The sequence below is a fragment of the Medicago sativa genome, chromosome 7 (assembly GCF_051527215.1).
Source record: "Medicago sativa cultivar Bolivia chromosome 7, Bolivia_mono, whole genome shotgun sequence".
Lineage (NCBI taxonomy): Eukaryota > Viridiplantae > Streptophyta > Magnoliopsida > Fabales > Fabaceae > Medicago > Medicago sativa.
In genome coordinates this window covers 83,619,725-83,636,923 of record NC_140755.1, presented here as the reverse complement: position 1 = coordinate 83,636,923, position 17,199 = coordinate 83,619,725, and the positions used below count along the sequence as shown (strand labels likewise).

Sequence of the window (17,199 nt, the reverse complement as noted above, 5' to 3'; positions counted from 1 at the left end):
TCATGAGCGTTTCAATTCACTATTTTCAAATGCGGCTTTATACCTTAAAATATTAGGGCATAGTTTCACGCCATGGTTTCCAAGGATATTGTCACATCTTGGTTTGCAAGGATATTGTTGAAAGGTTAAACGTATAAGAGGTGATCTAAATTTTCAATGCCCTGTAATCAATATCTTACAATCTCTCAACTGTGAAATTCCCACATCAATTACTCCCTTGAATAAAGTAGGATCATAGGCATGATTTGGTTGGATTGACGGTGAAGTTAGATTGTGTATTCTGTAATGACAGCGGTGCGAGTATAGTGATGACTCATTCATGTGAGAAACAGATATATTATGCACGGTAGGCCCTTGCTACTTTTTGGCTAGATTTACTTTCCGACATGCATCGGTGGTCCAGAATAACAAAAATAAATGCAACTACTACTAATTCAGAGTGTTATAGCTATTTTTAACTAAAGAGCTATAGCCACTGTATTTATCATAAAAGGAATTCCGAAATTTGGACATGGATTTTGCTGTATGTCGGTGCAAGAAACTAATCATTGTAGATCAAACAAAAGAAACGGTGTGCATTTATTTTTGGCTTGGTTAATGTTTCTCCGTGGTGTATAAATGAGACATATACTAACCTCTTGTCGGAGCTACAAGCCTACAACTGTTTGAGGGGATGTGTTCGGAGCATTCAAACCAAAATTTTAAAGCTTAAAGCATGATTTTGTTATTCAGAATTATGTATAGAATAAGTTAATTTATTTTTTAATAAGACTTATAATGCACTTATAGTTTTGACATCTTATGTTTTTCTTTATCCCTTTATAATTTGGCAGTCCCTCCCTAAATTATACACCCTCCCCCTTAATTTAATTTTTTGAGCGATTTACTTTGCTACTTTCAACCGACATTCATTACACCTCTATTTGTTGAAAAATTGTACACCTATTCTAAATTTAAATGACACATTCTCTCTATGACTAAACAATGCCTTCTGAGCATTGATTAAGCAATCAAAACAAATACTAACTTCTTACAAAAAGTAGTGTAATTATTACTTAATCAAAAGTCAAAACTTATATTTTCAAGACAAATTTTCTATTTATAGTTTCCTTAATCATTGCCCTGAGGCACTGATTAGCAAGACCCTATTTTTTATTACTCCCTCCGTTTCAAAATGAGTGTCGCTTTAGCCAAAAAAAATTGTTTCAAAATGAGTGTCGCTTTCAGTTTCCAATGCAATAATAACTTTTTTTTTCAATTGTACCCTCCAATTAATACTCTGTACACTACTTCCAAAGTATTACTTTTAAAACTAACCAATAGTTAATAAGGATAATTTGGTAAAATAACCATTCTCTTTCTCTTAATCATTGCATTTCTTAATATGTGTGTAAATACCTAAAACGACACTCATTTTGAAACGGAGGGAGTATATAATACTACCTCCGTTCCTTTTTAAGTGTCACTTTTTAATATTTTACACAAACCAAGACACTCAATAAATGTTACTTTTTTTTATACAATAATCTATACTTTTACTATAATAGCCTTAGTCATTTAATATCTTATTTCATATATTTCTCTCTCCACAATAAATAACTAAGGGTAATGTTGGTAAAACAACATTTATTGTTGCATTGAACTTTGAAAGTGACAGTTAAATAGGAACAAAAATTTTCTCCAAAAGTGACACTTAAAAAGGAACGGAGGGAGTAACAGATGTTTAAAATTAAAGAGATCAACATCTTTCACACAATAGAAAGAGTGAACATGTCATTGAAGAATATATGAGAGGCGATATGGGAAATACTTCAGTGACTTAGAAATGGTGCCATTGGTGCCATAGCAGAGATCCTGGCCGTTGATGTGTGTGGGTCCGCGTGGGGATGTGTGTGTGTGTGGTGGAGATGGAATTGGATGGTGCCATTGGTGCCATTGATGGCACCAAAGTGGAACCCGATATGGGAAATACTATTACAAAAATCCTATTACAAAAATGATTGTAAGGCCTATACCAAAGTAATTGTACAATTCCTACTGGTCATAACTCAAAAGGACATCCAGAAGAATGATATAAATAGAAAATGATACAAGAAGCTCCAAAACTTGGTATTCTCCAAAATTTACTCTTGCATCAGGACTCCTTCTATGTTATTAAGGGCTCTTTTTACCAACTTAAATTTTTGAGATGCAGCTTTATTTGTTTTCACAATGTACTCCTTAATGAAAAACTCAATGCCTTGTCTAAAACCTTCAAGTTCCGGGGTCCCTGCTATACGTGTAAATATCTTCCACACCACGGTTTCAGGATATTCGAAAATGGCCTCAAACAGAATGCGGAAATGCATAATCCTTTTTGGGGTTAGCTGGGTGATATCACTCAGATCCACAGTTTTCAAAACTGCAAGGGAGAGAGTAAAAGAGGCAGCCATTTCAGCCACAAACTTTGCTAGGTGCATTGATCTCAAAAGAGCCATAGACTCCAGCTCCTTAAAGTGGTCCCATAGGCAAAACTGCAAATAAAAGGCAAAGGTATTATTATCATAATGTCAATTAAATCAAATTCCATTTTCAAGCCTTAGAAGGACTAGTTTGGCAATATTACTAGCTGATGTGGGATCTTAACACACACATATGAAATGTTGACAACTGCGGATGGCCCAACAACAGAGATCTTAACACCCTTTTCATACCCAGGACTAGACATATGTAATGTGAACAAATACAAGTGATCCAATAACAAATCTAGGATAGATTTTGAATTTTGAAACTATATTAAAATTTGGATTAGATCTAACCTAAAGAAAAAAAATTACCTGTAGAGTAAACTTGTGATTTTTGTCATGCTCACACAACTTGGAAGCCAGCACTGTATAGTACTTGTTAAAAACTTTCTCTTGCAAGCAACACTCAACAAGAACCCGCATTATATCTCTGTCCTAAAGCACATGAACGAAAAATATATCACAACATGGAAGGCCTCATAATTCGAAGAAGACATTACGAACCAGAGAAAAAATGGCTGACCTGCTTGCCCGGTAGTTCTAATCTTAGAAGCTTTTCAAATGCATCAATATAGTCCTCCCCAGACATTATAATACAAAAGATTGCCCTTCTGGAATCTGTGTTCATCCTTTGAGCAGCAGCAAGCTGCAACATTCGTTGGGTTTCAGCCACATCTTTGTCTATTTTGTTGGCAACTTCTTCAACATTATCTGTTGCTGAAACCATATCTCCGGACAACCACCATTGGCCCTTCTTGTCAGGATCAAGTAACTTACTCCATGTAAGCCCTCTAATTGAAATATCATCAACTCTTAACTGGAAACAAAGTTCAAATTAAGAATTTGAGGGACAAATGAATGCTTGCTGATTAACAGAAAAAAAATCAAATAGCAATCTGAAACAAGAATTTTCTTTTCAATAATACATTTATTAGTGTTTAATGTTATAGGCTTATGAGAATGCAAGCGAAAGTGATAGAAAATCAGGGAAAAAAAAGGAGAAAGAGAGTTCGCAATGTTTTGTAAGTAAGGATACAAATGATTTTCTTACATAGAACTGAGTCACACTGTATATATAGCTGATAGTAACTGTAAAAGAATGTTACTAGAACACTTATTGATCCATAACTACCAGAAACTGTTAATAATGACAGAACTATGGTTAACTAACACAATGTATATATCACGTGCCAAGTAAAAAGACAGACGGCAATTACTGATTCAGTAACTGTAAAAGCTATTTGTTCTATTATATAGATTACAGTAACTGTAAGAGAATGTTCACAGAACAATTACTGATTCAGATCTACTGAAAGAAACTGTTAATAATGACAGAACTAAATATGGTTAACACAATGCATCTATCACGTTCCAAGTAAAAAGACAAACAACATAACAAGAATTTGAAGAAAGCAATTTACAAGCCACTAGGCAAATAAAGTTAACACCTCATCTTTCAATAAGCAAATGACTTCAACAAGTCCTCCTTACTATTCCTAAATAAACCGTAGTATCTAAAGCTAGGATCTTCAATTATATATGTTTGAATAAAAAAGGGCAACCCGGTGCACTAAAGCTCCCGCATACGCAGGGTCTAGGAAGGGGTCCCACCATTTGGTGTATTGTACGCAGTCTTACCTTGTTTTTTACACAAGAGGCTGTTTCCAAGACTTGAACCCGTGACCTTTCAGTCACATGACAACAACTTTACCAGTTGCGCCAAGGTTACCCTTCAATTATATATGTTAGAATAATTTCAGAAAATAAAATGCACGATTTGGTCTAATAAATAATATCATTTCCAGCAAGGATCACAATCAGAGGAACTTCAGTTTTGTGCTGGCCAAGTAAAGTCATTAAAAAAAATCTTTTAGCACTGCATTAATGGTATGCTAATCAAAGGAGAGAAAATGCAAAAAAGAATGCCCTCTATCAGAAGAAAGTTGGACATTAGATAAGTACTACCTACACAATACAACAGTTGGAGTAGCCGCTGGGCTATGATGCATAGGTGCAGGTATGGTATGCGTACCCAGTACTGGTGCTTACCCGGTATGCGTACCCAGTACTGGTGCTTACCCGGTACGGGTACTTCACCATTTTTAGAGTACCCATGTTTCAAAGCTGGTGGGTCATTGGAATTCAGAAGGTCATAAATTCGAGTTATGATGTAAATCCAAGGTACTGCTGTTTAAATAGACCCATAACGGGTCCGACACTTCCCTGGACCCTAACATGGTAAGAGTTTTATAGCACCAGTACCAGTTAAGGAATTCCATGTTTTGCGGTGTCATTTAAGTTTCTTTAACGCATGTAGATGATCTCACCTAATGAAAAAGGCTATGGTTGTGGTTTGTAAGGAATTCCATTATATTTTGAAAATAAGCTATGGCGGAACATTAAATGTAATATATTCACAGAAAGGAACTCAAATAATAAAAAATGCCATAAAACATGGATCAGAGAATAGGACCTTCTGTAGCCACTTTTTAATTCGAGGGTTAACCTCTTCTGCCTTCTTCTTGTTGTTCTTGATGTCATATATGGTTTCAAGCATGAACTCCATCTACAAGTGTTACCAAGTAATCAGTGCTGAACTATGGGCAGAAAAACTAGAGGCAGTTTTCTGACAAGTAATGATAAAACAGTGTGTTTGGTTTTGTATTCAAAGTCTCCAAACCGTGGTTTGCAAAAGCTACAAGAGACAAGGTTTTGCCGAAGCCATGGTTTGGGACTTTCAAATGCAAAACAAAACATGCACTTTGCATGCTTACTCTTTTACTGTTATTCTTTTCAGGACCATCTCCAGAGGAAGCCTTCATCTTATTTGACGTGTCCTGAACATTAACAATGAATGTTTTCATGGCAGCGGGGTCATCAGCCCTTATTTTCATCCCACAACCTATATTTTTTTATAAAGCAACGGAATTTATTAAAAAGAAAAAAGAAAAGGTACAATATTGGGGGGACAAAGCCAAAACCCAATTAAACAAGAAAATAGACTAAAGCAGTTATGCATGCATCCTCCTGAAGAAGCCTATAACCACTTCTAAAGAAGGAGAGACGAAAATCCCAACTAAAAGTGATTCAAGAACCACTTCCTCTGTGAAAAACAAACTAAGATTGGAACCTTATTACAATTTGCTGCTATTGTTGCTAAATGCAAGGTTCAGAGCTCTAAAAGCCAAACCCCTGCACTGATAGCAACAGCAGCCAAGTAATCATCCCACAACCTATGAAGACAAATACAATAAAAATAATCATGGTTTCCTATTTGAGCAAGCTCCTATGAGAAAAGTCTAAAAAAGTCATGCTACAGTATAATATTACATTGAACCCATCAACTTGAACAAAAAAGGGAGAAATAAAGGGGATAATAGCAGTTCTATACAGCATCACGGGTCTTATGGCTATGCATATTACACGGAACCCATCAACATGAACAGAAAAAGGGAGAAATAAAGGGGATAATAGCAGTTCTATACAGCATGACCGGTCTTATGGCTATGCATGCAGTAAACATGATAAAAATGTAAACATAGAGATGATATTAATAATCAACTGTGGAATTTATGTAAATAATGATGTATATAAGTACATTGCATTAATTGTCTTAGAATTTGAGCTAGGCTTAACTAACTCCAAAATCTAGTTCAAGGGGCAAGAGCTAAGAATTCATCGAGCGCTATAAGGACAAATTGGTCACACCTGTAGTTGATGTGGAATCTCAACATACCCGTCACACCTATGATTAGACATATGGATTACGGACAAATATGAGTGGCCCAATAAAAGATCTAGGATATGATTTGATATCTTAAGATTTTGGGCTAAACCTAACTCGACCCCAAAAGTTAGCTCAAGGAGTGAGGAGAGGATTGCCAAGTGCTTGATAAACCCTTGGATTCTGAGGCTAACCTAGCCAAGCTTGGTTAACCCTCTTAATGAACAATAATAAATTACACTTTACGACTGAAGCTATCCAATAGTTGAGTTAGCCAAACCCATTTGGGTTGGTTTGGCGGTATTGGTTTGGGAGCTAGGAGTGTGCTCCTCCTTCAAGGTCTCAGATTCGATTCTCCCCGGTGCCAATTTATGTGGGCTAGTTTAGCTTCTTCAACAAAAAAAAAAGTTTTAAGTTAGCCAAATGAACCCCAAGTGCTTATTGAAATTTAAATTTGAATCGTTCAGTTCCTAAGTGCCAGAGCGGTCCGTCCAACCCAACAAAACAAACACTATGATATCAACGAAGTAGAAATTCTTCTATAAAGGAAAATAGTCTTAGAATTTAGTAAATGATGATCCAGCAGTCAGCAGTTACAAATGAGGATTTGAAGGGAACTGCACGGGCTTCTATAATTTGGAATAAAGCAGAATGCAAACCAACCAAAACTGCAAGAGATTTATGAAGACAAAAACTTACTTTGTAACACAGTCAAAATAATAGCGACATCCACCTCAGTCAAACGCTTACTCAGCATGATTAGAAAGTCAAATATTAAATCACTGAAAAGCATCAAAAGAGATATTTATTAGGAAAGTATAGTTAAAATGTTATTATATAGTGCTTGGTGCATTGCAATTTACCCACCTAGAACAAACTCCAAATATGCATAAATAAGATAAGAGAAGAGCAATATTCCGCAAGGAGAGATTGTCTTGTTTATGATACTCATCCTGCGCAGAAAACATATGAAGATTATAATTTTGTAGTCTTCAGAACACTGCAGTGAAAGCAAATGATGATTTGGAGAAGAAACCAAAACCGACAAATGAAACAGATAATAAACAAATATGTTAAACTGGACTTTAATTTACTTTGTTATTTTGTTAACGAGCTATACCTCAAAACATTTGGCAAAGGAAGCCATAAACTTTGCACCAAAGTCAATACCAACCGTACAGGCCAACCCTGCAACAAACGCAGCAAATACAGCAGCATATCTGCAAAAGAAAAAAATGTCAGTTACAACAAGCACAGCAACATAAAAAATCCAGAAAGCTAGACAATGAAACTTCACAGAAGTTGGGATTATGGATAAAAACAACATTCAAAGAAAGATAAAAAAAAAAAAAAAGAAAGCTAAGTGTCAAAGGACTACGCAATATTTTCTGAATGCCTATACAATCTTTACAAAAGGAACAACAGCCTCTACACTCAAGATCAATTGTTCTAAACAGAACCCTGCAGAAGTTTCAATTTTATCTATAGCTATTCAATCATTTCAAACACGCGTTTCTCAGACATGCTTTTTGAGCCACATTTTCCCTTCTCTTCTTTACAAAGAATATCCTCAATCTTTATTTTCCTTTGTTATCATTCCCACTCTTCCAGGTTGGAGAATCTCCATGCATCTAAGGCTTTAGGCTTAAACTAAACTAGACTAAATCCTTAGACAATCAACTTTTTATGGTCTAACCATCTCTTGTCTCATTATTTGTCTACAACTAAATTTGATTAAGTATCTTAGTCTATTTAATGGCTATCCCTAATCATCATCACAATGGTTCAACAATTTGCTTCGAAACATAGAAAACAAAATATCACAGACTTAGCAAGTTTGCATAGGGAGGTCTGAGTAAAACAGGAAGGCAAAAAAATCCTTACTGTTTATTGCCACGGGGGCCTCCAGAGCAGGATGCTAAAGTCTCCTCAATCATAATCTGTGAAGCAACACTACGAGCAACAGACTGCAAAGAAATTACATCATAGAAGTGCCTGTTAAAACTCCAGACAAATAATCTGTTTTTATTTCACATAAACAACAAGGAATTGAAAAAGTTACAAGAGATAGGCATATATCAAACATTGAAAGTTGGCATCTATATATGTCAAGGCCACAAAGTCAAGTAGTCAAACTAGAAGCTATTTGAATAACTATTTCAACATCCATTTCTATTAATTATTATGACCTTATATAATTCAATTTGAAGCATAAATACGTGCAGGTGCAACATGAGTTAGTATGGACAATAATTCTTCAAATAGTACGACAACAAAGATTATTATAATTTTTTAATCTTTTATTGAACTTATTTCAATTCATAACCATAAGATACATCAATTTTTAACCTCAGGAGAACATCAACCTCCATGGTAGGGTTAAAGGTCTTGAGTTTAACCCTTTATCACTGAACATATTCAAATTTGAGAAGGCAAACTAGGCTGAGTTCTTTCATCCTGATTGATCACTTTATTTTCATTAACGGGCACATATAATATAAAAATAGGGCCTTTTATTGTAAAAAGTTGGCAGGTTTCATTGTAAAAAAATTAGCAGGAATTTAAAAATTAACAAAAAAGAGAGTAAGGTTTCTTAGAATCATATGAAAATCCATTAGTTAAAAAATTATAGAAGTGGTATACCTGAAAGATCAAGGACAACTCTCCAGTAATTGACTCAACATTTGATTCAGAAATCCTATTAAGAAGACCTGAAGAAACAAGTTCAAATCAAAAGAGAAACAATTAATGACACACAAGAGTTAGAAATACAAAATCAAAACAAAGTCTCCCCCCTTCCTACCTCGTACACGTCTTCGAATTTGAGTATGCTCTTCAGGTTCATTGCCAGCACGACCTCTCAAGTGAGGCGCTATATATTTTCCTATCACTTTCTTCTCAGAAACATCAGCAGCAGCATCCCCCAATGTCATATCCGCTCCACTTGATTCCACAGGCTTATCTATGCAAACAGCATCATCCTCCGCACCATCTTCCTGCTCTTGACTCGACAATTTTCTTTTCTTATCCTTCTTCTTCTTCCTAGAAGTTCCACTATCGGGAACTTCTTCAAATACTGCATCTTGATTACGAGCTTCCACAGGTCCCTCAGTTTCCATCTCTTCCTTTGACAACTTACGCTTCTTACTCGACGAACTCTTCTTCGTCTTCCTTCTCGGTAATTCATCACTATCAAAACCCTCCATATCTCCGAATAAATCATCAGCAGACGGCATTCCTTCAAACAACATGTTCAATCCATCATCCAACCCCCTCAATTTTCCCTCTTTTACCTTAAGTTTCTTGGATAGCTTTCTTTCCAATTCCAAATCCATCTGGGCAGCCATTGATATATCCGACAAACCTATCTCAACCCTGTTTTTCTTCTTGGAACTTTTCTGAGAACCCTTCTTCACTTTCCTCACAACAGGGGCACCAATTTCATCTTCTGACAATGCACATTCTTCAGCTGCCACTTTTTTCTTAGACGAAGATTTCGATTTCTTTGCAACTTGTGTTTCATTGATAGGAGGACTAATTGGTTGGTCCAATTTGGTTTGAGATTTTAACTCAGGATTTTGATTGTTAGTTCTTTTTGTAGCTTCAGATTTCTAAAGAATTAAATGAATAAACTTTTGTCATTGTTGTGGCTGTAACAGGAAACAAAAGTTGAATTGAGTAAAAGGGGTATAGAGAGAGAGTTAGTTACCTGGTGGTGTTGAAGCCAGGATTGATATTTAGATGCATTCTTAGCTAAACGGGATTCTTTTCTTCGTTCACGGCGTGATTTTTCTGCGGTTTGTTCTACTGAAACATAATTAAAAATAAGATTTTTAATGCAAAACATGAAGAAAGTAAATATTTTTTTGGTATTTGATTGAGATAGAGAAAAGGGAGACTTACCCATATTTCCAGCTTAGATTCAGAGATTGAATGGGAAGAGAGTGGCGGAGGAGGCGGCCAACCGGCAACGACGAGGGTTTGGGGGCAGGGAGATTTCGGGGACAAGGTTTTAGCAGCGTTGTAGAGAAGGAATGTTTACTAAGTATTTTTTCTTTCTTTTCTAGTAGACCTTTTTTTTTTCTTTCATCAAATTGAATTTTTACAAGGTTTTAGTTTAGTTTAATTTTTCTCTAAAAATAAAAAAAGGTTTAGTTTAATTTTTACAATTTTTTTTTTTAAAAATTCAAATTGATGCGATTTAATTTAAATTTGATTTTTTTTTCTTCATTTCTTTATATAAATTTGAAACGAGTTGAGTTTCGTAAGGTTCATCAAAGTTAAAGGACAATAACAAATGTTATCACAATCCATTCAACATCGATGTCATCATGGTAATAACTTGAGTTGATTCTATATCCTTAGGACATATACAATAACTCCTAACCAATTAAGTCATTTTTTTTCTTTTCTTTTTGGCCAAATTAAAAAAATTACACATGTTTTTTTTTTTTGACAAAACATGTTTTTTCTCTCTTGAATCTTGGAAGTATACTTGTACTTTTCCAAAAGTATACCGAAGTCACTGTGAAGCCCCGATACTTCAAAATGGATGACGTACCGTATCCCCTGCGTATCCTGCACCGATACCTGCCCGATACTTCCCGATACGTATCCGGAGAGTATCCAAATATTAAATTTTATTTTTTAAAAAAATAATTATCCGATACTTCCCGATACATCCCGATACGCACGTATACTTGTGTTTTTTTATATTATTTTGATTTCTGTTTTTTTTTTTAAAAAAAATAAGAATAAAAACATTATATTACTATACTATATATACATTTCATTTATCTTTCTTCGGTGCCAGTACGACCCACACCACACCACACAAACAATTGCATCTTCCCCTTTCTAAAAAATTAGGGTTTCAACTTTTTCTTCCAAAGTGGTCGCCGTCCACTTTGGCCACCGTTGAATTGCTCGGCCATTTTCTTGTCAAGGAAAGAAGATGGATATAAGAAAGGACAATCAAGAATGTGGGACATTAGTAGAGATGTGCATGAACCGCTTGATGATGTTGGAATTAAGTTAGCAGTTGTCTTTGGAAGAACCGAATTTGGAAGCTGATTTGTATCTTGATGATGGGAATGGAGGGGAGGAGATGTAAAAGTTAGTTACATGTTAGTGTTAACTCTTAGCACTGATGTGTTCTTTTTTGGATATAGTGCTTCTTTTTTGGATCGATATAGTATAGCACTAACAATGTTCCTTTTGGATATAGTGTAACATTGATGTATAGCACTGATGGTGCTCTTTTTGGTATATATTGCGTATGTAATTGACTAATGACCACTCTCTTAATCGTCAATATTATTTATATTTATGTTAATGTGCTACGAGCCTGGTTTCTTGTGTTTGTTAATATATTTGCATATTAAAAAAAATGGTTATAATTATATTGTACATTTAATTATATAATTTTTTTATTAACGTATCCCAGCCGTATCGTATCTTGATTTTTGAAATTTTTCCGTATCGGCGTATCGATGCAGTATCGTATCCGTATCGTATCTCGTATCTGGGCTTCACACAGACACTTTTCCATAATAAGAATAGAAGCTCCATTGTTCAATGATCGGAGAATGGAGACTCATGAAGCTCTCAATGCACAAAATTTGATTAAGAGTTATAGAAAATTCTCATAGTGATCTAAACACAACAATAAGTATGCACACACTCAAAATACATATTATTTAATTATTTAAAAATTACACATTATTTAATTATTTAAGCTTTTTATTTTTGAAAAGTACTGTCAAATATTGTGTTCCAAATAGTTACCACGACTCACGTCTTAAGAGTTAACATTTTATTTTATTATTTTTTGGAGTTATTTATTATTAGTATTGTTTGAAACTGAACTTCGGTCCATATCGCTGACTCATTACACAACGGCTCAATAACGTATCCTTCCATGAACTTTTCCGCACAGAAGCATGACTCTGTCGATTAGGACTGCTGATATGATCTTTAACAAACTATTGTACTCCATCCGTCCCAAAATATAAACAAAATTGGTCAACAAAAGTTAATGTATTTGGTACAAATTTTTAACCAAATACATTAACTTTTGTTGACTAATTTTTGCTTATATTTTGGGACAGAGGGAGTATTTCACAAGATGGTATATGGTTGGGTACTCTTATATAAGGGCAATTGCGCGCCATTACAAGGGGAGACTATTTTTTCCAACACTTTCACCGACTATTCTAGGAAATTTCCTCTAGGATTTCTCTTTGTAATATCATTGTACTCTCACCGAAGAGCTACCTCCGTTGTAAGCTAACATAGCACTGTCGTACTGACGAATATCTTTGTCGATTACTTCAACCGAATACATTACGATATTGTATACACTAGATCAAATTATATATATATATATATATATATATATATATATATATATATAGAGTTAGGATCCGTTGACACCAGGTGTCAACGGATTCGTTAACACCAAATCTCAACCGTCTAATTTATTTAATCCAATGATCCATAATTATTTGTTAAATTAATTAGCATGATCTTTTTTCCCTTGCCTCACCTGATTCCACGCTCATTTTTCTACTTCATCGTCTTCAAGAGATTAAAGTTAATGGCCAACAATCAAAGTATACCCATCCAAAATTCAACCGATCAATTACAATCCATCCAAAATTTGATTTCCATGTCAATTCACCTAGATTTTAGAGACTCAAGAACTAAATTTCAAAATAATTTTCCAAAACAAATCTTCCACTAGAATTTCTACAAGTAAATTAAAAGTGGTGAAACTGAATAAATCAATTTCAAAAACGAATTTCCGTCTCAATTTATAGAACTGAAGAACACACACGATAATAAGCAATTTCATAAACTCTATTTTTATACTGAAAAACCCACCAATCAAAGGAAACCCATCTAATCCAAAATACCCTAGATTCACGATTAATCACTAGTTTGTTCTAATTTCAAATGATTTCATGAATTTTAGATAAATTATGTGCATAGGTTGCAATATGTATGAGAAATCTATCAAGGAGTGGATGTGGTAGAGAATAACTAATTGTCCAGAAGCAAAAATGAGTATGTTCTTCAATTTGTGATCAGAAGAGATACATTACCGTGAGTCAATTTAGAAACTATTTATTAGCCTTTGATTAAAATAAATTGACGGTTGAGATTTGGTGTCAATGAATTCGTTGACACCAGGTGTCAATGGATCCTAACTCATATATATATATATATATATATATATATATATATATATATGTTTGATTTCATATATCTAGTAGACTTTGTAAAGACTCTAAAGCTGCCATATTTAAATAAGGAAAATGCTAATTTGGGGTAATGATTAAGGAATCAAATATAGTAGTATTACATTGAAATTTGTACGGTCAATTATTCAAAAATCTAAAAAGTGTGATTTTCAACTTAAAACGTTCTCTTTAAGCTTCCTTAACCAGTGCGCAGGAGCACTCGTTAACACAACTCTTTAAATAAATAGGATTTATGAAAAGTCTTAGTCTAACCTTTTTACTAAACGAGTTAGACTAATCAAAACTTTAAGTAGGTTATACCATAAATCCACGAGTGATATGGCTATTAAAGAGTTCAGAGGTGGAATATGAAAGTATTGTGATTCGGGATCATATTGACGCCAATAATGAGATATACGTAAGCTCACGAGGACAAAGAGAATTCCCTTTAATTCTGCAAGGAGAGTATTTCTTGATTGAAATTACATATGAAACATTCCACTACAACCAAGCGTGCAAGCAAGGGCATTGCTATTTATCTAGAGAGTTTTTATCAAGAATTTATCAAGAAAAGATCTCAACCAATTAAATTTGTTATTTGGCGGAAATCAAGGGAGGTAATGGTGTGTAATTAAGGAAAGGTGTTAGCAAATACACTGTCTTGAAATTTTCTTGATAAATTTTGTCACTGTATCTATCATTTCCCTACAAGCAAAGACTAAAATATCTGGTCAAGTTGTAAACGTCCTCGCAATCTCGAAGCTTATAATATGTCTTTTGAATGTTGAAAATAAGACTTAGTAGTATTCCTACAAAGCAAATTTCAAATTCCTGCAAGAGTGAAATTTAGGCAAATACTATTAGTTTTTTTTTTGAAGGAATACTATTAGGTTTTTAAACATAAATAAAAAACTTAATATGAAAATAAAATAAAATTACTACATTTATTTACGAGAAGCAACATATGAACATATTAGAACAGGAGAAGGGGTCAAGCCTCATGAGTCATGACTATTGCATGCATTGGATATATTACCTTACCTCAACATTATTTACAATTACAATATTACGTTATTTTACAATTACAATATTACGTTATTTCTTATCAAGTCTGCATACAATATTATATTTGTGGTTAAATAAATTAATATTCAAATTCTGCCAAGCCGTCCTTAGCCGTTTGTTGCAAATCCCCTCACCCCTGAAATTTTATGTGTATATATACCCGTGTTCAATCTCTTATACTAAGTAACTAAACTAAACAAGAAAGAGCAATATACTAGTACTTCATACAGTGAATTGATCAACCATCACCATGGCTCTTTCTCGTGCTTTTATCCTCTTTGCTCTCATTGCTACTATCTTCACAACCACGGTTGTGGCAAAAGATTTTGTAGTTGGAGATGAAAAGGGTTGGACTACTTTGTTTGATTACCAAACTTGGACCGCAGACAAGGTCTTTCGTCTCGGGGACACACTAAGTAAGCTCATTTCCGTTTGTATATTCTTTCATTATCTCTAATTTCATTGCTAAGAAAAACTAAAATTGGCGATTAATTTCATTCTTTTTTATGTATCATTATGTTTTGTCTCTAAGTTTTTCAATTAATGTGCAGCATTCAATTATGTTGGTGGCAAAGACAATGTGGTGAGAGTAAATGGAAGCGACTTCAAGAGTTGCTCAGTTCCTTTGACAGCACCTGTGTTAACAAGTGGACAAGATAAAATTATAATTACAACCTATGGGAGAAGATGGTACATTTCAAGTGTTACCAATCACTGCCAAAACGGACAAAAGCTTTTCATAACTGTGCAGCCAAAACAAGATGGTTGGTCTCCAGTACCTTCACCTTCTCCATCACCATCATTTGACCTGTCGACACCTGAAGCACCGCCTTCGAATGCACCATGGCCTGCTAGTAGTGTCCCCCGTCGATCCCTGCTGCCAACGAAGCTTTTCCAAATATTTAACAGAGATTGATAGCTGTTTAATATTGGATGTTAACTGATGATCATGTGTGATGTTTGAAGGAGAGGCTATTTTTTTTCCTAGTTATTACTAATAATTAGCCCCCTTCATTGTTATTTATTCTGTTTACATTGGTGAATGTAATATCGTTTTGTTATTGATGATTAATAAAAGCCATGGGAGCAGGGGCGGACCTGAACTTACAATGTTGGTGAGGCACAATTTTTTTGTCAAATAATTAAATAAAATTAAATTTAATAAAAAATTATATTAAAAATAGTTGTAGCAACCAAAATTACAAAAAACAATACTCTATTTTTCATTTGTTGAAAATGAGTTAAAATTACATCATTACTAATTGTTCTAAGAACATCTCTTTCTATATACGTTATAAGACGTTCATTTAACCGTTGATCACTCATCTTGTTACTTAGTTAACTCTGTACATATTCTTCATCCTAATTCAATTTCAATTTCAAACATTATAAAATCAATTTTAGTAGTCAAAACCTAATAATAGCTTGACAAACATATATATGTCACTAACAATAAAAACTCAATTTTTAGGTCTTTTGTAAAACCACTTTCCAACAAGTAGCACAAAAAATATAGCTTGATAATCACAAAAACTTATATTACTTATTATTAATATTAAATTAAATAATTAATTTCATTCTCTATTTTTTTATAGAAGTAATTTCATTCTCTATATGTAAAAAAAAATACTTCATGTTATTATATGTGCTTTGTAAAACATAGATAGATACTAAGTCCCACATCAGCAACATTGCAAGCTTACAAAGCCAAACTATTATATAAATAGGTAAATAACATGAGGCAAATGTAGAACAATTCTCTTTGTGCCGCATCAAATACACTACACTAGTTTAAAGTTTTTGGCTATGCTTGTGTTTTGGACCAAACAAACAAAAAAAAATTGGATGAGTTTGGTGTGGCACTTGCCACACCAGGACCTTAACAGGTCCGCCCCTGCATGGGAGGCATTGAAATTATTTGCTGAGGGATAATATGTCACTTTATCATAATCTCAAATGATTATATCGTGAAACCATACAATGAAGTGCTAGTGCTGGCTAGAGGTGAAGTTGAAAGTAGCTTGATGTGGTTGGCTCTAAGGGTGTATGTGGAAAATTGTTGCAATATTTTGTTGGATACACATGGCTGCAATCACATTTATTTATCATACCAAAGTATCGTTGATGATAACTCGTTAAATTAAGGTTGATCCATTTAATAAGAAGTTGACTCATACTTGTAAGGGTGTGTGTTTGACTTCCGCTGCTAGCGTTAGGACTTCGTTGACAAACAATATGTAAGTACGCTATTTGAGCATCAATGTGAAAGTTGTGAATTTAGATCAAAACTCATGCCAATAGTTTGATGTGTAGAGCAAAATTAGCAGCAACCAAACTTAAGTGATCAAACAAATACATACAATGAAATAATATAAAGGAGAAGAAGAAGAAAACGATGATATTTAGTACCCCATTCGGACCAAATTGACCTAGGAGATAACAACTCTAAAATCCACTATCAACGAGTTCTTTACAAAGAGAAACCAAAATGTTACAATCCTAATTTCTACCCTTTGCCTGAATCTCTCCTTGTGGTCAAGAGACTCAATGATATATAATACCCAAGGTAAAGTACTCGATTCTCGACTTTTGATCTCCTAAGAATCTCCCTTTTTGATAAACCCTAGTTTGCCTCACACCACCTACTCAACCTATGTTGAAA

At 34.2% G+C, this 17,199-nt stretch overlaps 2 protein-coding genes across 3 annotated transcripts; one reads left to right on the top strand and one right to left on the bottom strand.

Annotated features, from left to right (window-relative positions):
- Positions 1-1,746: 1,746 nt before the first annotated feature.
- Positions 1,747-10,264, bottom strand: LOC146909393 (MIF4G domain-containing protein / MA3 domain-containing protein). 2 transcript variants are annotated; one of them, XM_085730980.1, is made up of 13 exons: positions 10,132-10,264; positions 9,938-10,035; positions 9,032-9,839; positions 8,872-8,939; positions 8,113-8,195; positions 7,349-7,448; positions 7,096-7,181; positions 6,928-7,010; positions 5,279-5,406; positions 4,978-5,070; positions 3,028-3,321; positions 2,817-2,939; positions 1,747-2,513 (listed from the first exon to the last, which is right to left on the bottom strand). In XM_085730980.1, exons 1-13 carry the CDS (start codon positions 10,133-10,135, stop codon positions 2,124-2,126), a joined length of 2,358 nt encoding a protein of 785 aa, XP_085587106.1. In that variant the 5' UTR covers positions 10,136-10,264; the 3' UTR covers positions 1,747-2,123. The 2 variants fall into 2 exon arrangements, with proteins under 2 accessions (XP_085587106.1, XP_085587107.1); XM_085730981.1 differs by having other exon boundaries at positions 9,938-10,032.
- Positions 10,265-14,754: 4,490 nt separating this feature from the next.
- Positions 14,755-15,489, top strand: LOC146909392 (blue copper protein 1a-like). Its single transcript, XM_085729897.1, has 2 exons — positions 14,755-14,953; positions 15,089-15,489. Exons 1-2 carry the CDS (start codon positions 14,788-14,790, stop codon positions 15,451-15,453), a joined length of 531 nt encoding a protein of 176 aa, XP_085586023.1. The 5' UTR covers positions 14,755-14,787; the 3' UTR covers positions 15,454-15,489.
- The last annotated feature ends 1,710 nt before the right edge of the window (positions 15,490-17,199 follow it).

Bases quoted from the DNA above. Each gene is read 5' to 3' on its own strand.
- LOC146909393 (XM_085730980.1), bottom strand. The intron at 8,940-9,031 runs GTAGGAAGGGGG...TTGTTTCTTCAG, and splicing joins AATTCGAAGACGTGTACGAG to GTCTTCTTAATAGGATTTCT. The intron at 8,196-8,871 runs GTATACCACTTC...ATTTCTTTGCAG, and splicing joins AGTTGTCCTTGATCTTTCAG to TCTGTTGCTCGTAGTGTTGC.
- LOC146909392 (XM_085729897.1), top strand. From the start codon at position 14,788: ATGGCTCTTTCTCGTGCTTTTATCCTCTTTGCTCTCATTGCTACTATC. The intron at 14,954-15,088 runs GTAAGCTCATTT...ATTAATGTGCAG, and splicing joins TCGTCTCGGGGACACACTAA to CATTCAATTATGTTGGTGGC.